The sequence below is a fragment of the Equus przewalskii genome, chromosome 7 (assembly GCF_037783145.1).
Source record: "Equus przewalskii isolate Varuska chromosome 7, EquPr2, whole genome shotgun sequence".
Classification (NCBI taxonomy): Eukaryota; Metazoa; Chordata; class Mammalia; order Perissodactyla; family Equidae; genus Equus; species Equus przewalskii.
Window position 1 is genome coordinate 115,437 of NC_091837.1, and position 27,406 is coordinate 142,842.

The following is a 27,406-nucleotide window of genomic DNA, read 5'->3' on the forward strand; positions in this document are numbered from 1 at the left end:
GAGAGAGAAGTGGGACGCCTGTGCTGGGCTGCATGGGTTCTCTGGCCCTAGAGCCTGGGCTGGCTCTGTGGAGGGTGGGGAGTACTAAGAGGAGGGCTGGAGGGAGTCTCCCGGGCTTGCAGCCCCCATTCTACAGGAGGGAACAGGTGGGGGACCCCTGCAGGGGTAGGGGCAGGACTGTGTCTGCATCCCTTCCCCCGGGGGGGGGAGGAGAAGGGCCACAAAGACGGGTGGGGGCCCTCATAAGTCCCTTGAGCTTGGCTCTCAATTTTCTAACTGAAAAATGGAGCCATCCTACTTCAGCGAAAGGTCGCTGGGCAGGATTTACCGAGGCCGGAAAGGAGCGAGCCAGGCAGAGGAGCAGCCCCCACGCCCATCCCCACCCCCACCCCCACCCCCGCGATCCTCGGGCCTCTGGACAAAGCCCCTACCGGTGTCTGGCCGCCTCTGTGACCCCCCACCCCGGGCCAGCCCGGCCGCCACGCCCTGGGGCGCGCGCCCTCAGCCCTCTCCGGCCCGGCCGCCATCCTCGCGGCCGCCTGCAGGGGCCGCCGCCTCTTCAGAAATGCGCCGCCTTTGTCTGGGCTGGGCCGCGCGCCGGGACCCTGGCCGGCTGAGCGCTCCTGCGGCCAGGCCTGCGACCCCGGCCCGCGCCGCCCCGCCCGGCCCCGCCCGGCCCCGCCCCGCCCGGCCCGCGCCCAGGTGAGCGCCCCGCCCGCCGCGAGGCCCCGCCCCGCCCCGCCTCCGCCCCGCCCCGCCTCCGCCCCGCCCCGCCCGGCCGGCGGGGGGACCGGGCGGATTCCTCGCGCGTCAAACCACATGATCCCATAAAACATTCATCCGCCCCGGCCCGTGCCGCGAGCGCCCCTCCAGTCCGCGCCGCCGCCCTGCCCCGCGCGCCGCGGCCCCGCTGCCCAGCCGCCCGGCGGAGCGCGGAGCGCGCCCAGCCCTGTCCCGCGGCCGGGCCGGGCCGGGCCGGAGCGGCGACGCCTGGATGCGGACCCGGCCGCGGGGAGACGGGCGCCGGCCCCGACGCGACTTTCGGTCCCCGACGCGCCCCACCCGACCCCTAAGATGAAGAGGGCGTCCGCCGGAGGTGAGTGCCGGGCGGCGGGGGCGGGCAGGGGCGGCAGTCCCCGAGCCGCAGGGCGCGTCCGGGGCTGGGGCGAGCAGGCACAAGGGTCGCCGGGTTCCGTGAGGGCCACCGCAGTGCCCCGCTGGCTAGGGCCGCGGGCGCCCTGGCCCCGGGAGGGCGGAGCCCGCGGCAGCAGGAAAAGTTGCCGCTTCCCGGGAAAGTTGGCGGCGGCAGGGCCTGGGGCGGCGGGTCGGGGTAGCCCCCGACGCTCGTCCGGCTTTGGGGTGAGGGCTGCCGGTGGGAAGGGCGGGGTCCGGCTTCGGAGCGCCCTGACCGCGAAGGGGTTAATGATCAGGCTTGCAGAAACGTGGGTACCGAGCAGGTGTCGGGGTATCGGGCCGCCTCCACCTTGCCCGGCGGACTCGGCTCAGGACCTCTCATTTCGCTGGGGTCAAGCCGCAGCGGCATGAATGGGGGCGTTGGCAACAGTAGAGGGCGTGGGGGTCGGGGCTGGCCAGGAGGAGGCAGCGAAGCACCCACCATCCGCAGCCTGAGGGCCCCTGCGGGGCGGCGCGAGGGGGCAGAGGTAGTGGGGCTCGGAATACCCCCTCCCTGGCAGCCTTTGTGGGACCCCTCCCTCGACCTGCTGTGAGGTCCTGACAGTGGGGGCTGGGGGGTGACCTCCTGTGGGAGAGTTGGGCATGCCCTGCCTAGAGAGTGGTCCCCAGGTGCCACTTGGGCTGCTCTGCTGATACCCAGGGTGCCGCAGGCTGCACACACGTTTCCTTGCACGTGCACGTCTACAAGGGCTGCATGCTTGCACACCGCATGTGCACACGCATGCCAGGTTGTCCCAGTGTGCACTCGCACACACACTGAGGGTACACATCTGTGTCCTCGCCCCCACTTGCACGCCCACGGCCACACATGCATGCACATAGCATGCCTGCTGTGGTCTCCATGCTTGGCACATGCCAGGGGCCCTCAGCGGGACCCCGCCTGTGCCTCCATGCACACGTGAGGAGGGGGAGGCTCTGAGCCGCCGGCGCTCACAGCGAGAGGGGCCAGAAACCAGCTACCGGAGCCTGGCCCCACCTCTGTCTACCTGCCCTCATGTGCTGGGTGTTTCCCCTGTGCAGCCCCTTGGGCCTGTGTGTATGTGTGTGTGTGTAACGTGGTGTGCATCCGCACGTGTGAGTCTCTGCTCCTGTGACCGTGTGTGCCTATGGACACGTTGGCATGTGTTTCTTTGTTTCCAGGTGTGGGTGCCCCGGTGTGCCCAGGTGGGTTCTCTTTGGGTTCTGCCTGACTCTGGAGCAGAGGCCCTGGGGGTGTGTGTTGGGGGCTAGTTCAGTGCGTCCAGTACAGGGTGTGAGGCAAAAGGGTTCCTGGCCGCTCCTCCTCACTTCCCATGCTGGGGCAGCGGTGGCCAGTGGGGGCTGGGTCCCTCTGGGCAGGGAAGGCCCTTTCCAAACCTCGAGGTCAACACCGTGACAAACAGTCCAGACTCCCCCGTGTGCTCAGCAGCCGCTGCCACTGGGCCCGGTGGGGATGTGTGGGCACTCTGCAGCTGCCCCAGGAGGGCCCTGCCCCCGCTGCTGTGGGTTCTCCATGGTGGGAGCCTTCTTGGTAAGGGGTTCCATGCTGTGTCACTTGCCTCGGGTGCTGTGTGGGGCACTGGGGTAAGGGCATTGGTGACCCACTCTCGCTGTGGGGAGGCCCCTGACCCAGGCCAGGGCTCAGAGAGGCCAGCCACACTGCCTGCTCCCCCAGCTGCCATTAGTCTCCTTGTCTATAGAATGGGGACAAGTGGGCCATCCTTATAGAATGTGTGAGGTGGGGACAGGGAGGGGGCTGGAAGGTGGGCCCCATGACAGGGCAGCCAGTGGGGCTGGCCACTCCCCTTTCCTAAGCCTCAGTCTTTCCGTCTGTAAAGTGGGTGCTGTTCCCACTGCTGCTCCAGCTGAGGTAAGGAAGAGCTAGCTCCCATGCAAGGGACAGACCCAGGCGGTAGTTAGCACCCAGACCCTGGCTGCAGGGTGTGGGATGGCAGGACAAGAACGGCCTGGATTTGCGTCCTGGCTCAGCCGCCTGTCTGTGTGTGACCTTGGGTGTAACAACAGCTCACTTCTCTATGCCTCAGTCTCCTCACCTGTGACGCGGACCAGTAATCAGGCCTCCCTCCCTCAAGGCTGAGGGTCTCGTGAGGTCTGACCTAAGTGCTTCTGCCTTCAAAATACTCCAGACCCCACCCCAGCCGTCAGCGCTTCCCATGCAGGCAGATCCTCCTGGAGCCCTGGCACTGCTAGCCGGACCCCTCCCTCCTGCCCATCTGCACATGGGGAAATGAAGGCCCATGGAGGCCAAAGGCGGGTTAGAGTGAGGGGCCGGGCAGGCGGAGGTGGGAGGGAGAGAGGGCCCGAAGGAGGTGGGAGGTGGCCAAGCGGGATGGCCTCTGTGCTCTGCCCTCACCAGCCGGGAGACGGCAGAGTCCCTGAGCCTCTCTCGCCCTCTGTGAAGATTAACGGCCTGCCAGGGGTCCTTCTGTCGGGACTGGCCCTCTCCCTGTGGTCATGGATGAGAGGGAGGGGACAGGGCTGAGGAAGATGGGTCTGAACAAGCAAGAGGAGTTGCTGTGGATGTCTCTAGAAGACCCTGACCACAGGGTGAGCTGGGGCTCTGGAAGGCGAGGGGCAAAGTCCTGCTGTCCTGGCAGGCTGAGAACTGCCCCAGGCCCTTGGCGGGGCCCAGGTTTGTTTGCTGTGGTTTGTTTCAAGTAACAGACCATGAGGGGCTGGGCATGTGTGGCTGAACCTCCCGGACGTTGTCGGGACCCTGGCCACCTCCTTCCTCTGCTGCCCGCAGGTTAGGGGACCTGTGCTCACCCATAGCCAGCGCAGCCCCTGCCGGGCCTGAGTCCATGGTCTTGTGGCATGGACGCCTGCGGCAGGCGGTGCAGCACCAGGAGGGGCCGGCCGGTGCGGGAGAGGGAGCCCACCCCCCAGGGCCGCCTTTCCTGCTCTCCCGGGCCTGCAGCCAGGAAATCTCAACGGAGTCTCAGCCTGTGCATCCAGAAGGGTCAGGAGAACAGAGCGTGAGCAAGGAGTTCCTCAGTGAATGAGTGAAGCGAATTGAGTGAGAGAACGAGTGTGTGAGGGAATAAGTGTGTCAGTGACTGGGAAGGAGGGAGACTGTGAGTGAATGTGTGAGTGTGTGAGTGACCCCTCCACCCCCAGACGTCGTCGTGGGGGTCCCGAGGGCTCCTGGCTCTAAGCTGTGCCTGGTCAATGAAGTTCATGCCTCCCGCCCCCAGCCTGGTGGGCCCTGACCTTTGACCCTCTGTGGCCACTGAGCCTGGGCCTCAAGGTCCATAGGAACTGGCCTGGCCACCCCCAACCCCACCCCGCAGTCGTGCCGCAGTGCCAGGGCTGGCCCCCCACATGCCCAATCAAGGCCCAGCCTCTGCAGCCCTCAGTGTCCCCTACCCAGTCGCCTGGCCACTCCGACTCCCTCCAGCAGCCCGATCCTAGCCTGCATTTGCTCCTGACAACCCGTTCACTAAGAGACCCATTCATTCACTCACTCATTCATTCACTCAGTCAGTCACTTATTCCCAGCCTGTCGGACCCTGTCCTCAGCCAGACAAATAAAGGGATGTGAACTGTGACCTCCTGAGTGAGTAGGACTAAATGCTTTAAATGACAGGAGGTCACAGAACCACACGTGGAAGCCTAGCCAGAAGGGTGCGCCATCCACACCTCTGCGTCTCCCTGCATCGTTACTGGAGCGCGTGGGCCCGGCTGGGTCCGCCACACCGGGAGCTTTGTGCTGCAGTTTCTTCTTTTGTCACTGTATTTTAAACATTTTGCACGTCGCGAACTATTCTTGTGCATCATAGATTCACTGGTGAGTGTGGAAGCACTTCCTGAGGGTGAGCCATAGTTTATTTATCCAAACCCACCTTGGCCTCTCACACTGCCCAGCAGTTGTGTAGCTGGACTCTGGGAGATGCACATGCCCCCACGTGTCCTCCGTGGAGGCCCTGCCAGGTCCCCTGGGGATGTGGCCGCATGCCCCCTCCCAACATTTTGGGGCTGAGCTTGAGAGCTTCTCTGTCCCTGGTCCCCGAGGTCGAATTTCTCACTGGTCCGAGTGGAACCGGCTCTGGGAATAGCCACTCGTGCAGCCGGCGCTTCAGGTCACCTCCTTCCTGCCCCTTCTCACAGCTTCTGCCCTCGCCCTCCACATCCTGACAGTCCTGTCCCCGGGGGCGGGCCTCCGTGCCCTGTTGGGAGAGGGTGGAGGATGGGCGATGCAGCCCCCCCAGGACAGGGCAGCCAGGCCCAGGAGCCAAGCGAAAGGACGGGGCTGTGGGCAGGCCTCCCAGAGGGCAGAGACCAGGGTCCCCAGTCGGCCCAGGGGGCCTAGCAGGAGGTGAGCGCCACTCAGGCCCCTGGCGTGTGGCGTGGCCGACAGTGAGGCAGAGCCTGGTACAGGGCCTGGAGTGTGGGCAGCCCCAGCGCTGGTCAGCACCGAGTCTCTGGCTGGCCGTCCTGCTCACGCCCGGTGGAGTTGGAGCCCCACGGAGTGTCTGTGAGACTGAACGAGGGCTCTGTGGTCGGGCGTGTGGATCCAGCTGGGGAGTGGTGCTGACGGAGCTCCTTGCCAGCAGGCAGCCCGACCTCCGGTTTGCGGGCAAGTGGCAGGGCCTCCCTGACGCACTCCTCCGTGATGCGCCTCAGGGCCAGGTGTGCCCAGGAACACATTTTGGGTAACAGCGGCTGAGGTCCCTCAGAGGGCCTGGGAGGTGGACCTTTGGGCCCCCAGCAAGGGCCCCAGGGATGGGTGGGCCATCCCACACAGGCTCTGCGGGCACGGCCCTGGATGGGTGGTGGGACCGTGGTTCTCCTGGCAGTGGGAGGCAATGTGCAAATGTAACCTTTGGGTTTATGACTCTATTTCTTTGCAGCAAATGTCACGGGAAATGTCAGGCTGAGCTTGAAGCTGGGTGAGGGGCCTATTGAGGAAGGGAGTGGAGTGCCGAGGGCTCAGGCCAGGGCAGAGCCCCAGGCCCCTCACCTCCTCCTGGGAGCCCTCTTGGATTGCCCTTGTCTTGCCTGGGCCCAGCACCATGTCCTCGGTCTGTCCCAGCCTCATGACCTTGTTGAGATGTTGCCTTTATTCGCCTCCTGCCAGAGTCCAGATGGGGCGGGCTCCGGGACCTGCCAGAAGTCCCCGCCCCACCCCCCCCAACCGAGTCTGGGCAGCCATCGGATCAGCCTGTGCGCACCGGCTTGCAGTGTGACCTTGGGCAGCACCACCCGTTTCTAGTCACCAGAAGCCTCATCCGTGATCCGTGGCTGTTGACCAGAGGTGGTGTTCCTTGCTCAGTGCCTCTGTGGGTGGGAAAGCGCTCCAAGTCTGAGGCATGTGGGGTGCTGGGCTCTGAGGGAGTGGGTGGGGATGGCATGCAGGGCCAGTGAGGGTGGGTCACTGGCTCATGGCATCATGTGGCAGCTCCAGCCACATAGTAGGTGCTCAGTAAAGAGCAAGGGGCAGTGAGTGGGCGTGGAAGGCGGGGGAGGTCTCAAGGCCAGCTGGGAACCCGCAGCCCCCAGATTTGTTTGCCTCCCTGCGCACCCTGAGTTCTGCCCGGGTCCTCAGTCCCAGTGGTTGATTAGCGAACGTTTATTGCCTCCCTGCTGTGTGCCAGCCATGGCTGGTGGGGGGACGACAGTCTCAGGCCCCTGGGCTGCCCCACTCCCAGCAGGCCCTCCTGCTCCACTCCACTGGCTATCCCAGGTCCTCCAGATTCAGCCTGTCCAGTGGTGATCACCTCTATACCACCTGCTCCTCTAGCCCCCACATCCCGGCTCAAGGCTCAGAGACCTGGCTGCCTCCGTCTACCTGTCCCCAAAGGCAAGTCCAGTGTCAAACGTGACCTGCTTCCTGTCCATCCCCTTTGATCCCTCACCAAGGGCCTGCCTCCAACCGGCCCCTCCCAGCCCGCCTGCCATGAACTCCACAGCTCCCTGCCTGCCTCCTAGTCCTCCGTTCGGGCAGTGAGACGCTCTCCTAAAGCGTGCTGCCAGCCAGGCCCCTCTGCCTAAACTCACCCACATCTACCCTCGGGCGAGGCCCCTTTGTGTCCTGGCCCTGGGCCAGGGGGCCTCATTTGGGAACTTTCTCTTCCACCCCTGCTGGGGGAGGCCATGGCTCCCTGGTCCCAGAGCCTAGCAGGAACTGCACCTGCCTCTCCATCTCCATGACTCCGTGTCCAGCCCAGGCCTGGGGCCAGGGTACAGGGAGCCGTGAACAGAGGGGTGGCCCGACAGGCAGTGCCCTGAGTCAGCTCCCAGGAGACACAGCAGCTGGAAGCCCTGCCCTTGGGGATGGCCACTGGCCGCCAGGTGCAGGCCAGTCATCTGGGTGGCTGCAAGATGGCAGCCCTACCCCGGCTGATGAGCAAAGGTGCGGGTCTAGAGAGAGACCAGAGGGGCCGACCTGTGGGGGGTGTCCTCCAGGCAAGGGCGGGGCAGACGCTGCCTGGCACTGGGAGCCCCTAGGCTTTAGCCCAGAGCCAGCTGTGGCCTGGGGGGATCGCTCCTATCTGAGCCTCCATGTCACATGGGATGTTGTAAAGGAGGAGTCGGTGGTGAATGCTGCCCACAGGGTCCAGCCCTTCATGGGACCTTGACCGTCCCAGCTCCTGGGGCCCCTTCCCATTCAGGGGGGACCCTCCTGCCCTGGCTCCTGGAACTGGCTGCGGAAATAGAGGCTGGTGATGGGGCTCCCAGGGCCCTCAGTGGGCAGTGGGGCCCCCACAGATTCCCAGTCCTTCCCAGCTGCCCTTCCCTGAGGGGTCCATGGTGGAGCTCAGGCAGGTGGCGGGGAAGAGGGTGGGCCACAGTGCCCTTGGGAGCAGGTGCCCCTGCTGAGCTGCGGGAGCACAGAGAATAAGCCCTGCCTGGCCGGCACCTCCTCCATGGGGTCTTCTGCAATGAGGGTCCAGGCAGGGCCGGCGGCTGGGGAGTCTGGAGGGGGCCCTTGTGGGGGTCTCCACGTCTCTGCGAGGAGCCCAAGGCCCAGCAGGGGCCCGGGGTGGGTGGGTGTTGAGCTGACCCGGAAGGAAGTGGACGCCCACCTCACCACTTGGAGGCTCCACCCACCATCGACTTTGCACCAGCCTGCGGTGTGGTGGGGCTCTGCTTGGGCAGGGCGGGGTCCAGGCAGGAGCAGGTGGGCCACCTGGCCCCTGAGTGTGGCCTCCAGCTCAGAAGAACCTCCCTTCCCCAAAGAAGTGGCTAGAAGCAGAATTCCAGAAAAAGACCAGACCTGGACTGCCACCAGGACGCTCTGGGCGCCACGTTACAGCGGCCTCAGGAAGGCTGGGGGCCCAAGGTCACACAGGACGCTCCACCCCAGCTCTCCCTCCTGCCTCCATCACGCACCCGGCCAGGAACCTGGGAGCGGCCCCATGTTGCCTGCCCCCGCCCCCCGAGCCCTGCCGAGGTCCCTCCCATGTGCTCTCCACTGTCCGCTTCCCTCTGCCTATGCTGCTTGAGCCCCTTGCTCTCGCAGGATGCAGCCAGCCCCCTCTCTCCTCCTCAGAGAGCACAGACCTCACCAGTCACACCCCTGCCCAGCCACCCCCTGGCTCTCTTAGGTCTCTTTGACGGGGGTCCAAGATCCCCAGGGCCATCTGAGGAAGCAGCAGTCCTGTCACTGTCCCCCACCCAGCACATGAGTGGCCTTCCCCACATGACAGGGGCTGATGGGGGACTAGGGGGGCCCTGGGGCTGTGGTTCCTGAGTGTCCCCTGGGGAGGCCCTCCCTACCCTTGCTGGGGTTAGGTAGCCAGGCCCCAAGGTGCACCTCCAGGATGGGGGTTGGAGGCAGCCCTGGACAGCTCCCCAAGGGCCACTGGCTTTTCTCTCCATTCTCTCGGCAAATGCTTTCTAGCATTATTTCCAGGCCATCCCTGAGCTGGGCAGCAGGGATCCCTAGGTTCCTGTGACACGTTCTGCCTTCAAGGCCCCCCACGTCCCAGGTAGACACCACAAAGCCCATGAGGTGCTGGGAGGGAGCAGCACTGGTTGGGTGCCAGCAGGGTGGTGAGGCTCCTGAGGCCTGAGTGCCTCCACTGGGTCCCCACCAAGGCCACACCGGCCTTTGGTCTTAAAGAGGTGCAGGAGCTGCCGGCCGAGGGGGAGGGGGCACTTGGCTGGAGCAGAAGCCCGGAGACTCTGGGACAGCCCACTGCATGTGGGGGTGGCTGGGGCCATTGGGATGGTCCCAGGCCTGCTTTGGGCAGGGGGGAGGGAGATGGGGGTCAGATGAGGAGCTTGTAGGGTCAAGCGGGGAAGAGAGAGAGGGCTGGGGGTCTCAGGCTGGAGGACAGGGTGGAGGCCATGGAGTGGACAGCCGCACGCCCCCCCTGCCTAGCCCCAGTGGGAGGCCAGCTTGCCGCTCTTTGTGCTCCCAGCCATGTGACACGTGGCCCCTGCACACCGGCCGTGTCCAGGCTGTCTTTCATCTCCCTGCCTCAGCCCCAATTTATGTCAGGTAGAGGCTGACACGGGGACAGGTGTGACAAGTGTCTGGCTTCCTGTTCAAAAATTGGCAAAAGAAAAACTCTCCCCATAAAGATATTCCATCTACATACCTCCTGGATGTCACCGAGAGGACCCGTCACTGCCGAGACAGATGGTGGCCCTAATGGACTCCATTCTTCACCTGCTGCTGGGGCCGGGGCCTGGCCCCCGGGTGGCCCAAGGCAGGCGGGTGGGGCAAGGGGATGGATGGATGTGTCAGTGCCCCTGCGAAGCCCTCCCCGACGCCGTGGCTGCCTGTCCCCCCCCACCCCGACATGACAGGAAGCGTGATATGAGCATGACTGTCCTCATCAGTGACAAGGGGCAATGGGAGAGGGGGCAGTATGCTCCTTGGGCGGGCGGTGGGAGGTAGTTGGGGAGGGAGGGGCTGCAGGCCTTCACGCTCCAGCCCCTGTGGCTCATTTCCTGCCAGGCGGCTCGCAGGTGGCCGCCTTCTCGCTGTGTCCTCACGTGGGGAGAATGAAAACAATCAGTGTGTTCACTCTCCCGACGTTGCCCTGAGGCCCAGGCGAGGTCAAGACCCGCCCAGCATGTCATTCACACAGGACCCTTTGGGCCTAGGGGATGCCCCATGGTGGGAGCCGCTGGCCGTGACCCTGGCCAAGCTCCACAGGCTCTGCCTGAGAACCTGCTCCCTCAGTGGCCCCATCAGGGCTAAGTTCCGTGTGGGTCTGAGGATGGACACCCCAGCAAGGCTGTGGTGTTGGAGGGGGACCAGTTGGGAATGGTCCAGCCTCCACAGGGTGGTGTGGTGGGGCTCTGGGAGAAGAGTCCTTCCAAGGGGGTGTGTCTGCGAAGAGGGCGGGCAGTCCATGGGGGGTGCTGTCTGAGCAAAGGCTCATGGGGGCCACATGACCCAGCGCAGGTGCTGGGGTCAGCGTCTGGGACCAGCCCGGTCAGGTCCCAGCATGTACTTTCTGGCTGTGATGAGATCTCTCCTTTGTCTAATGGGGGCGGTGGTCCCTACTGGGAGCAATGTGAGGCACTTCTGGGATGCTCCTGAAGGGCGAGTGGCCAGGCACTTCCCGTGCACCCACTGTGTACAGCCCTGTGGCAGCCGTGTGGCCTCTCCACACCCTGTGGGGGGTCTCAGTGTCTTCATTTTCCAGGTGAGGGAATGGTCCCAAGAGGTTGGGAGACCTGCCTGACGCCCACCAAGGCGGAGCCAGCGCCCGAGGCCCTGGCCCTCTCCCGTTCCCTGCAGGCCTGAGCAGGTGGGCAGGGGCCCCACGACACGGGGCTCTTGGCAGCCCTCCCGTTGCCCAAGGACAGCCTCCCCAACCCTCCCTGGAGCAGAGCCGCCCGTCCAGTCGGCACACGAGACCAGACAGAACAGACTCAAACACTTCTGATTTCACCAGTTCGTGTGCATAGAGAATCTGGAAAAATAGACCAGCGTTTTAGGAAAGAAGTTGCCTCAGTCAGCTCAGGCTGGGTGGCCTCACCAGCAGACGTGGGCCTCTCCCCGTCCCGGGCTGGGCTCTGGGCTCTGGGCTCTGGGCTCAGGCGCCGGCGGGTTCAGCTTCTGGTGAGGGCCTCTTCCTGGCTCGCAGGCGGCCCCTTCTCGCCACTTCACCACGTGGAAAGAACAGAAACGAGCTCTCTGGAATCTTCTTAGAACCGCACCACTCCCATAGTGGCCACCCCCATGGCCTTGTCTAAACCAGCCACCTCCCAAGGCCCCGCGTCCAACACCTTCACACCGGGGGTTAGGGCTCCACACGTGAACATGGGGGGGACATCCCCCACAGGGATGCTGTGCCCTGTGGGTGCTCCTGGGCCTGGACACCCGCGGGAAGGCCATCTCCATAGCCTCGCAGAGCCTGCAGCCTCCGCTTAGTGAGGAACGTGTCTTGCGTTCACGTGGCAGACGTTTATGGAGCACCTACTGTGTGCCGGTCACCGGCCTGGCCTTGGGGGGAGGCCCCCAGCTGCCCTCCCGAGGGTAGGGTTTTAAGGACTCATTAGCCAGAGGAGGTGCTGAGGCCTGGGCCGTGGGCTCTGCCAGGAGCTGGCTGGGCCCACAAGGCTGGGAGCACGCGCTGAAGGCCCCTCATTCCCAAGCGCCTGCTTCCTCCTCTGCACGGGGCTGCCCTGGCCCCAAGGGGCCACCAAGGCTGCAGGGCCAATGTGAGGGGGGTCTTCGGGGGTGCACTCCTGCTCTCCTTTGCTCAGCAGTTATTGAGCATCTACTGTGTGCAGCCCCTAACACAGGCAGGCTGAGGCCCCGGCATCAGGCGCCTGCCAGGGGCACTGGGTCGGCGACCAGCTCTGTCTGACTCAGGCCTGGGCTCCTGCTGGGGACCCTCCATGTTGGGCTGGGGGAGGAGGGAAGAGGGGTGGGGGTGGGGGCGTTGTGAAATCATTAGGAACGTCTTTAGGCAAAAGGCAAATGCTTGTTCAGGCTTGAGAAAGCTGAGCCGTGGTCAGCCTGGGCAGGGAGGCAGGGGACACTGGCCGGCGCTGGCTACATCCTCTGTGGGGCAGAAGGTCAGGTTGTCCAGGTCCTCAGGGTTACATGGGCGCGTGAGTGGAATGTGGCCTGCAGAAAGCCCCCTGGCCCCTGGCGGCCTGCCACGGCCCCGGTGCCTGGGGTGGTACCCACAAGGTCTTGGGCTTTCAAGGGCTGCTCCCCCAACCTGACCCTTCCTCTGCCTGGGGCAGGGGCATCTGTGCCCTGCGTCTGATGGGTTGGGGGGCTGGGACTTTTTCCAAGCTTCCAGCAGGTGTTGGGGGTGGGGAGAGGCAGTGCTGCAGCCTCAGCTCTGACCCCTCACCCGTCGGGGGGACAGGGCTGAGGAAATGAGGCCAGTCTCCCTGGCTCCCGCCCCCAGGGCAGCCCACCCCCCTCCGCATGCCAGGAGTGCCTGGCGCATCAGCCTCAGGAAGGAGCCGAAATACACTGACCTGCTTTTCCAGGAGGCAGCGGCGCCTGGTCCTCCCACCCTCACTGGTGAGAAGCCGCCAACAATTTCCATCCCAAATTGATTTCAAATAAGAAAGAGTCATCACACAATCATATAGGAATAATTTATCACTCGTTAATAAAAGAGCAATTACTTATTCTCGTCGCCCCTGCCTGCATGCCCCATGTCCGGTTGCAGAGCCGTGACTGGGGCCTTTGCAGAGGCCAGGGGAGCCTGTCTGTGCTCAGCTGAGGCCAGGCGAGCCCTCCCCAGGGCCATAGACCCCTGTTTTCGAGGCCCCATGTGCAGGTGGCCTCCTGACAGGTTTATCCGCTGGGCCCTCGCTCCCAGGGGTCCTCAGGCTGGTGTAGGGGGCTTGGATCTGTGAACGGGGAGCAGGGTGGGGATGAGGAGGGGCTGGGTGGGGCCTCATCCAGGTGAGGGGCTATGGAAGATCTGAGCACGTAGCTGGATCTTCGGTCCGGGAGCTGTCCCTTCAAGTGTCTGGGCTGCAGTGGCCTTCGGAGCCAAAAGCCCAGAGAGTTGCTGGAGATCAGGGGTGACCGCGGCCACCCTCAGCTGAGCAGGGTGCTGGAAGGCCTCGTTCGAGGCCACAGAGAATGCCTCTCGGCAGCACAGTCCCACTTCCTCCTCCTGTCTTGGAGATGCCCACTTCTAACCCATGTTCGTCCCCACCTTCTGGCGGATACACTTTATTTTCTCATTATTTCTCTCTATTTTTGAGATTTCAGTGACAGATATGCAGTCGTTTTTCAAAGATAACATTGCGGTCAACCATATCTTGCTCAAAGTTAAAACCTGCACCCACCCTTGGAGGCTGGTCTGGAGAACTGGCTTGTTCTGCCCCCGGCCCCCATCCTCCTTGAGGCAGCTGCCATTGCCCTGCTCCCTGTTTTCCAAGCAGTTACCTTCACATTTCTGTGGTTCTGACGCCAGGCCCCTCTTCCCCAGCACACTCCCCAGCGTGCTGACTCGCTCCGGTCGGGTAAATCCCAACCCAGGTCACGTCAGTGCTCTTCACCCGCTGCCGAGGCTCTGGGGAGGGGACTGTGGTGGCCTTTCTGCTCTCGTGTGGCCTTTGGTTTTTCCTAGAGTTTGCATTTGACTTTGTCTTTCCCCTCTTGTCCCATCCGCCACCCTCCTGTGCTTGCTCTTCTCTGCCTCTGCGTTCTGCTGGGTCTCTCATCTTCCTGGCGGAGGCCTCCTCCCCAGGCCTTTGTCCTGCTGTCCCCGCCTGGGCTGAGTGTGCTGTGGCCCTTTCACAGCCACCCGGGACTTCTTTCCATCACCAGTGCTTGCTGGGTCTCATGTTTTCCTCCTTTTGGGTTGATGTCCTTGTTTCAGCTGGAGCACATCCCCAGCTGGCTCTCTGAGGAAGGCACCGTGAAGAAGTGATCTGTGAGTCCTCTTCTCTGAGCATCTATTCAAGCTGGATTAGCCCAGTCCAAAATTCCATGCTGAGAAGTGTTTCTCCTCGGAGTTTTGAAGCCATTGCAGTTCTGTTGTCTTCTGGCGGCCAGTGTGCTGTGGAGTCTGCCGCCGCGTTGCCTTCCCCCCCGGAAGTCCAGGCCTTTCTTGGCCCCCGAGGCCCAAAGCCGAACTGGGAGTGTCGTCTGCCCTGGGGGCTGTCGCCCAGTGGGGGACCAGCTCTTCGGCTCTGGGAGCTTGTCCAGTATTATTTCTTTGATCACTTTTTTCTCATCTGTTTTCTCCTTCTGGAACTCCCGTGAGGCAGGCGTTGGGCTGTATGTCTCCTGAATCTCATCACTTTTTCTCTTCCTCTTTTTGTTTTTCTTTCTGGAAGACTTCCTTGACCTTGTTTTCCAACCCTTCCATTGATTTTTTGTAATTTTAGCAGTTCTATTTTTCACTTCCAGGCACTCTTCTCGTTTTCTGATGGCTCCTTGTTCATAGCGCCCTGTTCTTGTTGCAAATCCTCTTCTCTCCCTACGAGGACACTGATTGGATTTTGTCCTAATTTTGACTTCCTTCTCTGCACTGTCCCCTCCTCCTCCAGAGTCACATTCTCTCTTGCCTGCATTGGCGCGTTTGCCGGATGCTTGCTTTTCTGGTCCCATTCACGAAGGAAGCACTCAAGGTGCTCAGATGCTCTGTTGAGAGAGGGGCTTGTCGACTGGCAGGTTCTGAGTGATCAGGCAGGAGCCACATGGGCGCCCCTGGAGGCAAGTGGTGGGGACCCTTTCTGTGGGTGTTTCTCCCAGGGAGCGGCTCCCTCGTCTTGCTCTCCACCCCACTCAGTGTGCCCTCCATCACCATCGTCTTGGGTCTCAAGAATGGGGGAGAATCTGTCTCCAGCGTGGGTGGGTGGGAGGGGGCCGCTGAGTGTGCCAGTGCTGCTGATGGGGGTGGGGCGGGCAGCTCAGGAGGTGGGCCAGCTGTGCGGGCTCAGGCCTGTCTCCGGCCTCCTCTTTCCGCAGGGCTGAGCTTGGCAGGTGGGCAGGTGGCTCTAGGCGCACTTGCAGTGAGGTCTGCCCTCCTCCAGCCCAGACACAGCCTCTCCTGGACAAAGCAGGGCTGTCAGGCCAGGTGGCAGTGGCCTCAAGATCGCTGGAAGCAGAGCAATCGGCGTGGCTCCGGGATGCCACCCCTGAGCAGTGGGCCCCCCCTCCCTGGGCTCCTCACCTGAAATGGGGTTGACCAAGGTCAGACGGGCAGAGGCCCCACTCCGGCCCCTGGGGAGGCAGGACGCAGGCCACAGAGCCAGCACCTGGGAGGGGCGCTCCGTGGGGTTTCCAGGCTGGAGGCGGGTGTCGGCTTATTGTCTTCATGTCACTGGTGTGGAGACTGACTCTGAGAGGGCCAGCAGCTTCCTCAGCCACTTGATGAGGGAGTGCAGAGCCCATATCTGAGCCCAGGGGACAGAGGCTTAGGCTAAGGACAAAGCACTGGGGGAAGTCAGGGAGCCCAGAGCGTGGGAGGCTCAAGAGCCGACCCACTGTGGGGAAATGGTGCCCCTCTCTGCTGTGTGAGTTTCTGGGACTCAGGGCCTCCCTGACGCCATGTGGTCACCGCACCTCACTAAACCTCAGTGCCCTTGTCCGAGGAGTGGAGGTGCACGGTCTCCCCCTCACTGTGCTGTGGGATGTGGTGAAACCTCCAGGAACAAGAGAAGTCTGTGCCTTAGGCCATCCCAGGGAGGCCAAGGGTCCCGTCTCTGCCACCTGCTCCTTTCCTTCCTCTTGTGCTGGGTGAGGCTGGGGAGTAACGGTGGACTGACAGGGAGACACGCTCATCCAAGAAGCCCCTGGGCAGCTTCAAGGCACCAATGCTGGAATGGGGTGTTTCGGGACATGGCCACCCAGCAGTGGCCACCGCTCACTGGCCTCTGGGGCTCCCTGCCCTTGCATGAGGCTGGCTGTGCTCCGGGTGGGCTCCAGGCCAGCTCCTGGCCAGCTGTCCTCTGAGGGCCTTGCACATGACCGGTGCAACGATGATGATGGTGAGAAGGAGTGCAGGCCTTCACAGCCCACTTTCTGTTCAAGATTCCGGCCTGAATCCCCATGTCCTGGGAAGTTCATGAGAACTGACTTGCCACGCCCCCTCCTCCCAGCCCAGGCAGGCAGTGTGATGCTGGCGGGCCAGTGAGCTGCCCTTGGTGTGAACTGGCCACAGAGCCCTGGGGGAGGGCACAGTGTCCTGGGGCAGCCAGATTGGCCCAGAGAACCCCCTGCCCACCCCAAAACCATCTCCCCCACATCTGTCTCCCTGAAGTGTCACCGTCGTCCTCCGAGCACAGACTGTGCTCGGTGCCTCCTCCCTGTGCCTGGGCCCTCTGCCCTCTCCTCCTCACAACCAACCCGTGGTTTAAGTTGCCCTCTTTTATGCATGTTTGACTGCCAGCCTCCCCACAGCCTCTTTAGCAAAATAATTGTTTTTCTTTTGACCTGCAGGGCATTGCAGAGTCACCATCTCTCCTCACCAGCCCCGTGAGTGGCCACTGGGCTGTCCACCCTAGCAGTGTGGCCTCGGCAGGACAGTGGCCCTCTCTGACCCTTGGTTTCCTTTTCATTAGGTGGGGGTTCAGGTGACCTCTGTGGGGCCTTTGTGAGGGTGAAGATGGCAACACCCACACGCAGCAGGCACTCACTGTGTTCCCATCATAAGCCATGTCGGCAAACTGTTTCTTTAAAGGACCAGATAGCAAATCATCCCGGCTCTGAGAGCCACACCGTAACTCATGACTACTCTGCCCTGCCGTGGTAGAGCGGAAGCAGCCACAGCAAACACACAGGCGTGGCTGGACGTCAACAACACATTGTTTCAAAAACAGGCAGCGGCCAGCGGGCTAGTTTGCCGGGTGCCGGGAGAACGGGAACACTGGGCCCATCGGCTCTGACAAGAGTTCACTCTGGCCCCTGGACACAGTACCCTGGCCTCAGCTGGTGGTGACCAAAGTGGGAGCGTCTGGGGCTGGGAGGGTCATTTGCTGCCTCTTGAAACCCTTGTCCCCTGGGAGGCACCAGCCTTTCCTACTTGTCTAGTGCAGGGTGCTTGCCGGGCCACGCTGAGCTTCTCCACTGTCTGGGCAGGCGCTGCCCCCCCACCTCCGTTTCAAAGCCCCCAGGCACCCTGCAGACGTTAAAGCCCTTGCGGAGGCCCAGGCCACCCTGGTGAAGAGTGTTCGCCAGAGCTCGCTGTCCTGGGACAGCTTAGGTGGCTGCAGTTCAGCCGCTCCTTCTGCACTGGGGCTGATCCAGGTGGCTGAGAGGTGGCACAGGCTGGTCCCAGAGAGCGAGCAGCAAGGGCCTGCTAAGACCTGCGCTCGTCTCTTCACAGCGTAATCCATCCTGCTCGGGCAGAGGCCGCCCGGCTGCCTTGTCGGCTGATGTTTGACAAGTGCCGTGGGCTCGAGAGCATGTCGGGGTGTGCCCTCTCGTCTTGTCCCACAGCGGAAGAGAGAAGTTGTTCTCCAGCCCTGGTGCCTGGGAGGGCTTCCATGTCTGTCTGGCCCATCACAGCAACCCCTGTGCCCTGATCCACCCTGGTCCTGGCAGCCGAAGGGCCGAGAGTGCTCCCCAGGTGTGCATGGCTAGGGTGTGCGCCCCACGTGTGTGTTCCTAGGGCTTGCTCCTCGAGTGTGTACTTTGCCCTGTTGGAGTCTGATGCTCTGGACCTTGCAGGAATGGTCAGCTTCATGCGGGCAGCAGAAGCAGGGTCCCAGGAGGAGCTGGCGTGGATTTGCGGGGAGTGCAGGACCCAGCACTGTTGGCCCTGTCAGGCTGGGCACCCCTCCTGGACAGAAGCTGGTGGTGGGAAGGGGTCAGGCCAGACAGATGGGCATGGTGTCAGGGGTGTGGTGTTGCAGGGCCCAGGCTCCAACACCAGAAATACCCCCTTCCTGAGCACCCCAGGGCAGGGGTGTGTCAGCCCTCGGCCACTTCCTCGTTAGTGTCCTCTGGGAACTTCAGCGCATGCTGGCCGCCAGGTGGAATTAGCAGAGGGACTGTGATGAGCTGGTTGTGGGGACAGAATTCTCCAGGTAATTAGGCAGAGGGTGTTTATTGGCCTGATGGCAGGTGGCAGCCTCCTGTTGGGGAGGGGGCACGGGCTGAGGCCCTGGAGCCTTGGGGTGGGAGGCAGCCTGCACCAGCGGTGTCCTGGGGCTGGACGGGGCTTCGCCGGACAGAGCTGCCAGATGCTGGCATCCTCGGCCCCTGGTGCGGGTTCCCTGGGGTGGAGACGTGAGCTGGAGAAGGCAGGTTCCAGAGCCTCCAGGCCATAGCCCAGCCTTGGCCGAGGGTAATTCCCGAGGCCTGGTGCCAGGCCGAGGATCCTGCCCATCAGAGGGCCTGCCTGGACCCTCACCCTGGTGGTGGGCTCTGGGACTCCTCCCCTGATGGCCCCCTGCCTCTGGGGCCATCTGAAGGCTCCATGACCCCTAAGTCCCCCATGTGGTGCATGCCGTGTGGCGGGGTGACCGCTGTGGTCCGCCCCCTCCTGGATCACAAGTGTCACGAGCCGAGGTCCGCATCTTGGTCTCGGCCCTGCAGTGCCCAGCGCAGCGCCTGGCCCAGAGACCTCCTGCATGTTTGTTGAGTGAGTGTGTGAGGGTTGGGTGAGTGAGCGCGGCCCCTACCACAGCCCACCCCCTGGGAAGTGAGGGTGATGGGCAAGGTTGGGGTGGGGAAGCTTTAACCCTCACTGCCCTGCAAGGCTTTTCAGTGACCATGTGCCATCGGGATGGGAATCCTACTAGGCCTGGGCTGTGAGCCAGTGGCTTTCCCCACCGAACTTCATATTCCTCACCTGTAAAATGCACCAACAAACTAGACCACTAGGAGAGTTCAGCAGACAGGGAGGGGCCCAGGCAGCACAGAACAGTTGGTCTTGTTGGCTCTGCCCATGCTGGGCCTCAGTTTCCCCCACTACACATAGCTTGTCCTGGAACTGCTCAGCCTGGGCCCAGCACCCTCCTGCCATGGCAGGTGACCTTGCCCATTATCAACCTGGCCAGCCCAGCTGGCCCGTGAAGCCACAGCCCCAAGAAGATCAATAAGGAGCGGGGCCTCGAGGGGTTGGCGACCATGCCCCCAGGAGATGCAGGGTCCCGAGGGTGGGCTGCCCCACAGGAGCTGCCGTCACCCTCCTCTTCCTGCACCTGGAGCTAGGGAGGGGGCCCGGAAATGCCACGGATGTGCACACTGCCTCTGCGCGTGTCTGTGGCCCGGAGGACGGACGGAAGGTGGGCGGGGAGTGTGAGAAGCGAGTGAAGACCGAGGGGGACAGATGGACGACAGAGGGTGGGCGGGTGAGCTGGTCGCTGGCAGAGGGGCGGGTGTGAGCACAGCGCTGCCAGAGTGCCCTGACCCTCTGCGGCATGCGGACGACACCAGCCCCCCACCCCCACCCAGAGCTATTTCTGGCCTTGGTGTGCTGAGCTGTGGCCTCCTGTTCTGCCTTGTAATTGCGGTCTGTGACGTGACCCTTCACGGGACAGTTTTGGTGCTAAAGAGGGTCCTGAGCCGACCCGGGTGCTGGCTGTGCTGTAGCTGCCCAGACCTTCCCCAGCCTCCTGACCCCAGCCTCCTGAGGGGTGGGCAACAGCTCAGACAGAGCCTCCCTGGAGAGGTCCCCTCCCAGCCACCGATGGCACAGAAGGGAGCCGTGTGCCTCTGGCCCCGCCCCTCCGCAGAAGGGCTGCACAGTGGCCACTCTTAAGGCTTGGGCTGGAGGTGCCTCCTTCCCTCTCCCACCCTTCCTCCTGGACCACCCTGGGTGGGAGCCAGCCAGGGCTTAGCCGCTCACTGTCTCAGTTTCCTAGTCTGTAAAATGGGCTCAAGATACTGAGAAGACAATTGATTCTTATGCAGCTCTGACTCCTGCATGTTCATACCAGCTGGTGGACCCGCTTAACAACTCCCAAAGTGGGTGTTCCTGCTGCCCCATTGCAGCAGGGAGCATCAGGGCCCGAGGGCATGGAGCATGTGCTCTGGGCCTCTCAGGCTTCCAGCTCTGTGCTGTCTCTATGGCCTCACGTTGTGGGGGCAGAGGTGTCCCCATGGGACTTTAGGGAGCTACACCCTGCTTACCTCAAGCCCAGGCTGGGGGCCCCGGGAGCAGCGGAGGCCAGGGAGCACACCAGAGACCTCCTCTGGCCTGCAGCCTGCGGCCGTCCCTGCTCCTGAGCTGCTGACCTCAGCGGCTGCCTACCTGCCGCCCACTGCCTCCTGCGACTACTGGGAGCCCCCAGGAGCCTCCCGGCCCTCCCCACTGCCCTCCCTTCTCCTCTGGCTTCTCCTACCTCCACCTTCCTCCCCCCTTGCAGTGACCGCAAAGGGGGACCTGGGCCCTTTGCTGCCCAGGAGCAGGGGCAGCGTGAGAATGCACGTGCCCTTCAAGGCCAGCCCAGGCCTGACATCCCCCAGCCTCCTGGGTCTTTGGCTCCGTGGCCTTGTCAGCTGTCGTTCCTGCCCGTCTGCTGCCCCAGCAGGAGAGGCCCTGAGTCGAATCCAGTCACTGTCTCCCTCCACCCCCCCCAAGGCAGGAGTGGCCGATCTGCTACCCTCTGTCCTCATGCCCCCGCCATGGCGCCTGAGCCAGACCTGGGCTGAGGCCAGAGCTCGTCGCCAAGCCCCAGTGGCCCCTCTGTGGGGAGAGTACCGGAGGAGACCTCAGCCATTCTGTGCTGAGACCTGAGGACAGAAGGGGTGAGTATCAGCCTGGGGGATGACAAGAAAGGGACTGGTTTGGGTTTGTGCAATGGTCCTGTAGCCTGGTGGCCTGGTGTGGGACCGTGGCTTCCGAGAGTGAGATCCTAGGCTGTGGCAGGGCTGTTTTCTTGCCACATGAGCCTGGAGGCGAGCTGGCCCCGGGTGCTCACTACAAACTGGGACCCAGTGAGGCTGGCGCAGTGGGAGGTGGGCCGAAGGGAGGCAGGCCACCGGCTGGAGCCAGTGGGCAGGCTGGGCTGAGAGGAAGGAGAGGCAGGCGGGCAGGGGCCTCCGATGGGTGGGCAGGACCCGGGAGGGAGCAGATCTGGAGGCCAGAGAGGCCTTCTGGCTCAGGGTGCTGCAGAGGCCAGGAGGACCGATGGGGGGATGGCACGAGAGGACAGGATGGGGAGGACTTTTAGGGTTGGGAGGGGTCAGGTCCATGGAGTCTGGTCAGGGGACACCCTCCCACTACCTGGTGGGGTCGCCCGTGTCCCTGGGGCCCCGCTGTGACTAAGAAGCCACGCCGCAACGTCGGGTTTGATTATCTCGTAAAAGGACGCCCCCTCTGCTTGCTCAGCAGAGGGGTTGCCATGGAGACCAGCGGGCAGGCCCCAAGGGGGCCAGGTTGGAGCCAATTACTGTGGCCGCAGCAAGGAGAAAGTCCACCGCCAGCCGTGGTGCTGACAGCAGGGCTGGTGTGGAGGGACAGGCCCTCAGAAGTTGGTTTCCAAAAAGCAGTTGGCTCGGCGGGAACAGAGCGGTGTCTTTGTGCCCAGTGCCCGCTTCCTGGCAAGGCTGAGCCATGCGGCCGCTCAGCCACTCGCCGCCACAGCATGGCTCAGCCCCAGAGCCTCATTTGGGGCGTTCTCAGAGTGGGCGTAGCCCCGAGCATGTGGCTCACAGCCTCCTGGGGGCCCAGATTGGGGAGGGCAGGTGAAGCCAGCCTGGTCTGGTAAAGTCAACTGAACCCAACACCAGCCCATCTCACGGACCACAGCTTCAGGCCTGGGAGCGACGGGACAGCGTGCGACAGTAACAGCTCAGTCAGTGATGTGGCAGGTGTGGTCGTGATGGGTGGCTGCTGACATAGCCCAGTCAGTGGTGTGGACAGGACTGTGGCATGGTGTGGTTGGTGACATGGCACAGTCGTAACATGGTGTGGCCCAGAGCCTGGCCAGAGAGTACCTGGGCTCACCGCACCCTGTCTTAGGTCCTCCGCCACCAGGTCTCGGGGATGGGACATGCTGTTTTTGTAGCACAGTTACATCCTGTGACAGCAAGTGAGATGCTGGTGAGAGCTGGCATGATCGGGCCTGACTTTCCCAAGGAGGCCCCATAAGGAGAGAGCCGGGAGAGGGTGTCAGCAGTTTAAATAGAATAGCAGGCTGAGGTGCCCCTTCACAGCCTCCTGTGTAAGGCCGGCCCAGAGAGGGGCACTAGGGCTTGGGGGGTCCTGGGGTGGGCTGCCTCTCTGGACCTCCATCCTGGGGCTGCCATGTCCCTGGCAGCCAACAAATGGCCCAGCCCCAGCGGCAGGCAGAGCACAGAGGAGGTCCTCAAGCTGTGGGAGGGGGCTCCAGGACCTGGGGACTGGAGTCCAGGGGGGCCCAGTCCTCTTGGCCACTGCACTAGGCTTGGGGTGGGCATCTGCACTGGCCCAAGCAGAGAAGACCCAGTGTGGTGGGGGCCACAGCATGGGGGGGGCGGGCTCCAAGTAGCGGTTCTGGGTAAGGGAAGATGGCCCATGGTCGTCTCCTTCCTCCCTCCTGGCTCTTGCCCCAGGTCTCAGCCGGCCTCATGTCTGCAGAATCCTGCTCTTAGCTAGCTGCCAAGGAAGGTGTTAGCTGTCAACGCAGGTGTTAGCTGATAACTCAAGTGTTAGCTGATAAGCCATAACCCTCCCTGGGGGATTCACATTTTAATAGACTCACTCCTGGAGGCGGGAAGAACCTTGGCTCTAACGGTGGAATGACAGGCAGTGATCTTAGTATAGGGGCGTGTGGCCCTGCTGGTAAGACCAGGCTGGACACAGAGCCCCATGAGGGGTCTCCTGCCCTGTCCAGGTCGTTGGTGAGGCCCCAAATGTATCTGGCCCCGAGATGGGGGAGAGGGGACTGCAGCGCCCGGGGACTGGGGCAGGAAGCATGGGGAGTGTGTCTGGGTGGGAGGGTTGAGGGCAGCTGTGATTGCACAGGGAGTGATGGGCTGGGAAGGAGTAAGCTCCTCGCCCCGGGAGGAGATCAAGCAGAGAATGAGGCCGAGGGGAGGAGGCTGCAGGAGGTTCCCTGCCAAGTCAGGAAGCACAGAAGCAGCTCCAAGGAGGATATGTGGAGGAGGGAGCAGCCTGCCTGGAGGGGGCTGCGCTCGCCCTTCCCTTTCGGAGCCAGCCGCCTGCACTCGGTGTTGTCCATGCTCCTGATCCTGTGATAGTAGAGTTGCTGCAGAGCCTGGGGCTCCCAGCAGTGTTTCCTTGGGACCCAGACCCCTGCAGGATGCCGCTGGGGGCTGTGGCTCCGGGCTCCACCAAGGCCCCTGCCGTTTCCTCCTTTAAGCGCAGCTCCCCACGGTGGTGAGGCCTCAGAATCTGGGCAGCCCTGGGGCCTCAGGGGCTCTGGGGCCTGGGCAGGACAGGGGGTCTGAACCACAGCCCCACCCCTCCTGCAGCCCGAGATGGCCCTGGGGAGGGGCTGCTGCGGAAGCTGTAGAGAGCCCAGCAGCTGACTGCTAGGCAGGCCTGGGCCTGAGCCTTGGCTCAGGGCTCCTCTGCGTGAGCTCAGCCGGTCTGGTGCTCAGGTGTTTGCCGAGGGCCTCTCTCCCAGCCTGGCCTGTGGGCTGGGGGCAGAGGACAGGCCAGGGATCACACTGGGACCAGTAGGGATGGCAGACAGGTCCAGAGACCTCTGTGTTCGCTGCAGTCCCGAGAAGGTTTCTGTGGGTGAGTACCCATCCCAGGAGGCCTTCAAGTGGGGTCCCCGCGCTGACCCTGCTCTGACCAAGTGGTAGAGGGGCATGTGGGCACATTAGCTCGTGTGTATGAGTGCCGGGCGGCAACGTGGGCGTCTGTGGGCGAGGTTCCAGGTGTGGAGCATGTGACTCCCCTGCAGCAGCTTCCAGGTGGCGGATGGAGCAGGAATCACAGCATGTGAGATCCCTGGGGGGCAGTGGGGGGCAGCACACCCTGAGCCCCACCCCAGCCCGTCCTGATGCCCAATCCTGAGGCTCTAGCACAACCCCCAGCCTGCTAACTGCCCCCTCCTCTGCCCACAGGGAGCCGGCTGCTGGCCTGGGTGCTGTGGCTACAGGCATGGCGGGTGGCGGCACCGTGCCCAGGCGCCTGTGTGTGCTACAACGAGCCCAAGGTGACGACGAGCTGCCCACAGCAGGGTCTCCAAGCCGTGCCGGCTGACATCCCCGCTGCCAGCCAGCGCGTCTTCCTGCACGGTAACCGCATTGTGCACGTGCCGGCCGCTGGCTTCCGCGCCTGTCGCAACCTCACCATCCTGTGGCTGCACTCGAATGCACTGGCCCGCATCGATGCCACCGCCTTTGCCGGCCTGGCCCTCCTAGAGCAGCTGGACCTCAGTGACAACTCACAGCTACGCTCTGTGGACCCCGCCACGTTCCATGGCCTGGGCCGCCTGCACACGCTGCACCTGGACCGCTGTGGCCTGCAGGAGCTGGGCCCTGGCCTCTTCCGTGGCCTGGTCGCCCTGCAGTACCTCTACCTGCAGGACAACGGGCTACAGGCACTGCCTGACGATGCCTTCCGCGACCTGGGCAACCTCACGCACCTCTTCCTGCACGGCAACCGCATCCCCAGCGTGCCCGAGCGCGCCTTCCGTGGCCTGCACAGCCTTGACCGCCTCTTGCTGCACCAGAACCGCGTGGCCCGCGTGCACCCGCACGCCTTCCGCGACCTGGGCCGCCTCATGACCCTCTACCTGTTTGCCAACAACCTCTCGGCGCTGCCCGCGGAGGCCCTGGCGCCCCTTCGAGCGCTGCAGTACCTGCGGCTCAACGACAACCCCTGGGTATGTGACTGCCGGGCGCGCCCGCTCTGGGTGTGGCTGCGGCAGTTCCGAGGCTCCTCGTCTGAGCTGCTCTGCAGCCTGCCCCCACGCCTGGCCGGCCGTGACCTCAAGCGCCTGGCTGCCACCGACCTGGAGGGCTGCGCCGTGGCCTCCAGGCCCTCCCATCCTGTCTGGACCGGCGGGCCTGCCAACGAGGAACCCCTGGGGCTGCCCAAGTGCTGCCAGCCAGACGCCGCAGACAAGGCCTCGGTGCTGGAGGCCGGGAGTCCAGCCTCGGCTGGCAATGCACTCAAGGGACGTGCACCGTCCGGCGACAGCCCACCCGGCAACGGCTCCGGCCCACGGCACATCAATGACTCCCCCTTCGGGACCCTGCCTGGCTCAGCCAAGCCCCCGCTGACAGTGCTGAGGCCTGAGGGCTCCGAGCCCCCTGGCCCCCCCACCACGGGCCCTCGCCGGAGACCAGGCTGCTCCCGCAAGAACCGCACACGCAGCCAGTGCCGTCTGGGCCAGGCAGGCAGTGGAGTTGGTGGGGCCGGTGACTCAGAGGGCTCGGGCGCTCTGCCCAGCCTCGCCTGCAGCCTCGCACCCCTGGGCTTTGCACTGGTGCTCTGGACAGTGTTCGGGTCCTGCTGACTGGCCCCCGATTGGGATGCTTCTCTCGGCAGCCAGGTGTGTGTACATACGGGGTCCCTCCACGCGGCCAGCCAGCACGGGGCGGCAGGCCCTCCCGGACGGACACTCCTGCCCCCGCCCCATCTCCACCCCATCATGTTTACAGGGTACGGTGGCAGCGTTTGTTCCAGAACGCCGCCTCCCACCCGGATTGCGGTATATAGAGATACGCGTTTTATTTTACTTGTGTAAAAATGCCGACGACGTGGAATAAAGCGCTCTTTTCTTAAGCCGTGGCCTCTCGGGCTGGGGTGCTAGGGGCAATGAGAGGCAGGGTGCCCTGCAGGCACGGCTGCCCCAGTCACAGGCACACGGAGGCCTCGAGAGGGAAGGGGGTTGCCAGCCACACAGGCCGTGCGGCCCGGGCAGCTTGGACCATCTCCACCCAGCACCATGGCGGCCACCAGAGATGCGCAGTGACCCAGCCGGCCCTGCCACGGACACTGATGTCAGCAAGCGTCCCCTGCAGCTGGACTGACAGTGGCGTCCGGGGAGAGGCATGTATCCAGTGCAGACCACGCTCTCAGCCTGTGAGAGCCAGATGGGGCTGCCTTTGTGGAGATATCTGCTCTGGTGCTACACAGGGTCTCTGGAGGGCTCAGCCTTCCACCCCAGCCAGCCCAGCCCCGGCTGCCCTCCCACTCCCATGTGACTTGCCAGCGCGCACATACCAGAGCTGCAGCCACACCTGTGCAGGCACGTGTCCAGGGCGCCCTGCACTTATACCAAGCCCAACCCCGATGCAAGGCCACATGGGTCTCTATGCCCCTGCAACACGTGTGCACACACAACACACAGGCGGGGCAGGGACCACATGCGCACACGTGCATGCACATGTGTGCTCACAAACGCAGAGCACATGCAGCACAGGCAGAAATATGCACACACACGTTTTCTCAAGGCCTGGGCCTGTGAGGACTCAGAACAAAGAGGAGAGAGGCCACGTGGCCAAGACTCCCCGTCCCTCTCAGGGCAGGGCCTGGGGGAACAGGGAGAGGGAGGAGAACAGAGGGGGTTGGGGGAGGGAGTGGGGAGCATTGCTGGTGGAGCCAGATGGCCATGGGGGAGGCCCGGGCTCCAGAGCCCAGGGGAGCCAGGAGGGGGAGCGGGGACATGCTCAGCAGCCGGGCGCCCACCCCCGGCTCCCCTACTGGCTCCTCTGTGCCGGTTGGGGAGGGCAGAGTCAGGGTGCTGCGGGGCGTGTCCCGGCTCTCCAGACTGGCCTCCGCCCCTCCTCCAGCCACTCTCCCACACACTCCCTCTCCTCCAGGAGACCCTTGGGCCTGGCCCACTGGCGCTGCCCACTCCCCTCGTGGGCACTGACAGTTTCCTCCTCTGTGCACTGGACGCCAGAGTATCTGAGCTCCAGGGCCTGGCAGCCCTGCCCCCTGGCTCAGAGCAGGCTCCTCAGACAGGGGACCACGCGGCTCATGCCCCTGCCCCTGGGCCCAGGAGACCCCAGTGCTCCCCCTGGACAGCCTCAGCAGAGGTAGGTCTGTGGAGTCTGGTGGCAAGGTGTCAGGCAGCCACTGCCCTGTGCCGGAAGGCCGGCCATCAGTGCTCCCTGGCACCCAGTCTCTGCGCTGCCAGGCCCCGGAGCCTACCAGCCTGCGCTGGGCTTTAGTGGGCAGAGGGAGCGTGGGTTTCTTTGCCGAGTTTTCTCCTGAGCAACCCCTGCCATGCCCAAGGAGATGCAGCCAGACCGCTAGATCTGGGGAGGAGGCAGGGCTCCAAGCTGAGGCTGTGGGGTTCTTGCACAGCACGGCAGCCCCTGGGCTCCCACCACCTTCCTGGCAGCCAGGAAACTACAGACACCCCTTTGCAGAGTTTTGGGGCCTGCCTGAGCTCCTCAGCTTGCACACCTCCCAGGACAGGGTTCTCACTCCCTCTGTTGAGTCTGCTTCTCATT

At 63.7% G+C, this 27,406-nt stretch overlaps 1 protein-coding gene across 1 annotated transcript; it reads left to right on the forward strand.

Annotated features, from left to right (window-relative positions):
* The first annotated feature begins 809 nt into the window (after positions 1 to 809).
* Positions 810 to 25,727, forward strand: RTN4R (reticulon 4 receptor). The gene is made up of 2 exons (XM_008536590.2): positions 810 to 1,096; positions 24,059 to 25,727. The coding sequence occupies exons 1-2, from the start codon at positions 1,075 to 1,077 to the stop codon at positions 25,456 to 25,458; spliced, it is 1,422 nt and encodes a 473-aa protein (XP_008534812.2). The 5' UTR covers positions 810 to 1,074; the 3' UTR covers positions 25,459 to 25,727.
* The last annotated feature ends 1,679 nt before the right edge of the window (positions 25,728 to 27,406 follow it).

Bases quoted from the DNA above. Each gene is read 5' to 3' on its own strand.
- RTN4R (XM_008536590.2), top strand. From the start codon at position 1,075: ATGAAGAGGGCGTCCGCCGGAG. The intron at 1,097-24,058 runs GTGAGTGCCGGG...CTCTGCCCACAG, and splicing joins GAAGAGGGCGTCCGCCGGAG to GGAGCCGGCTGCTGGCCTGG.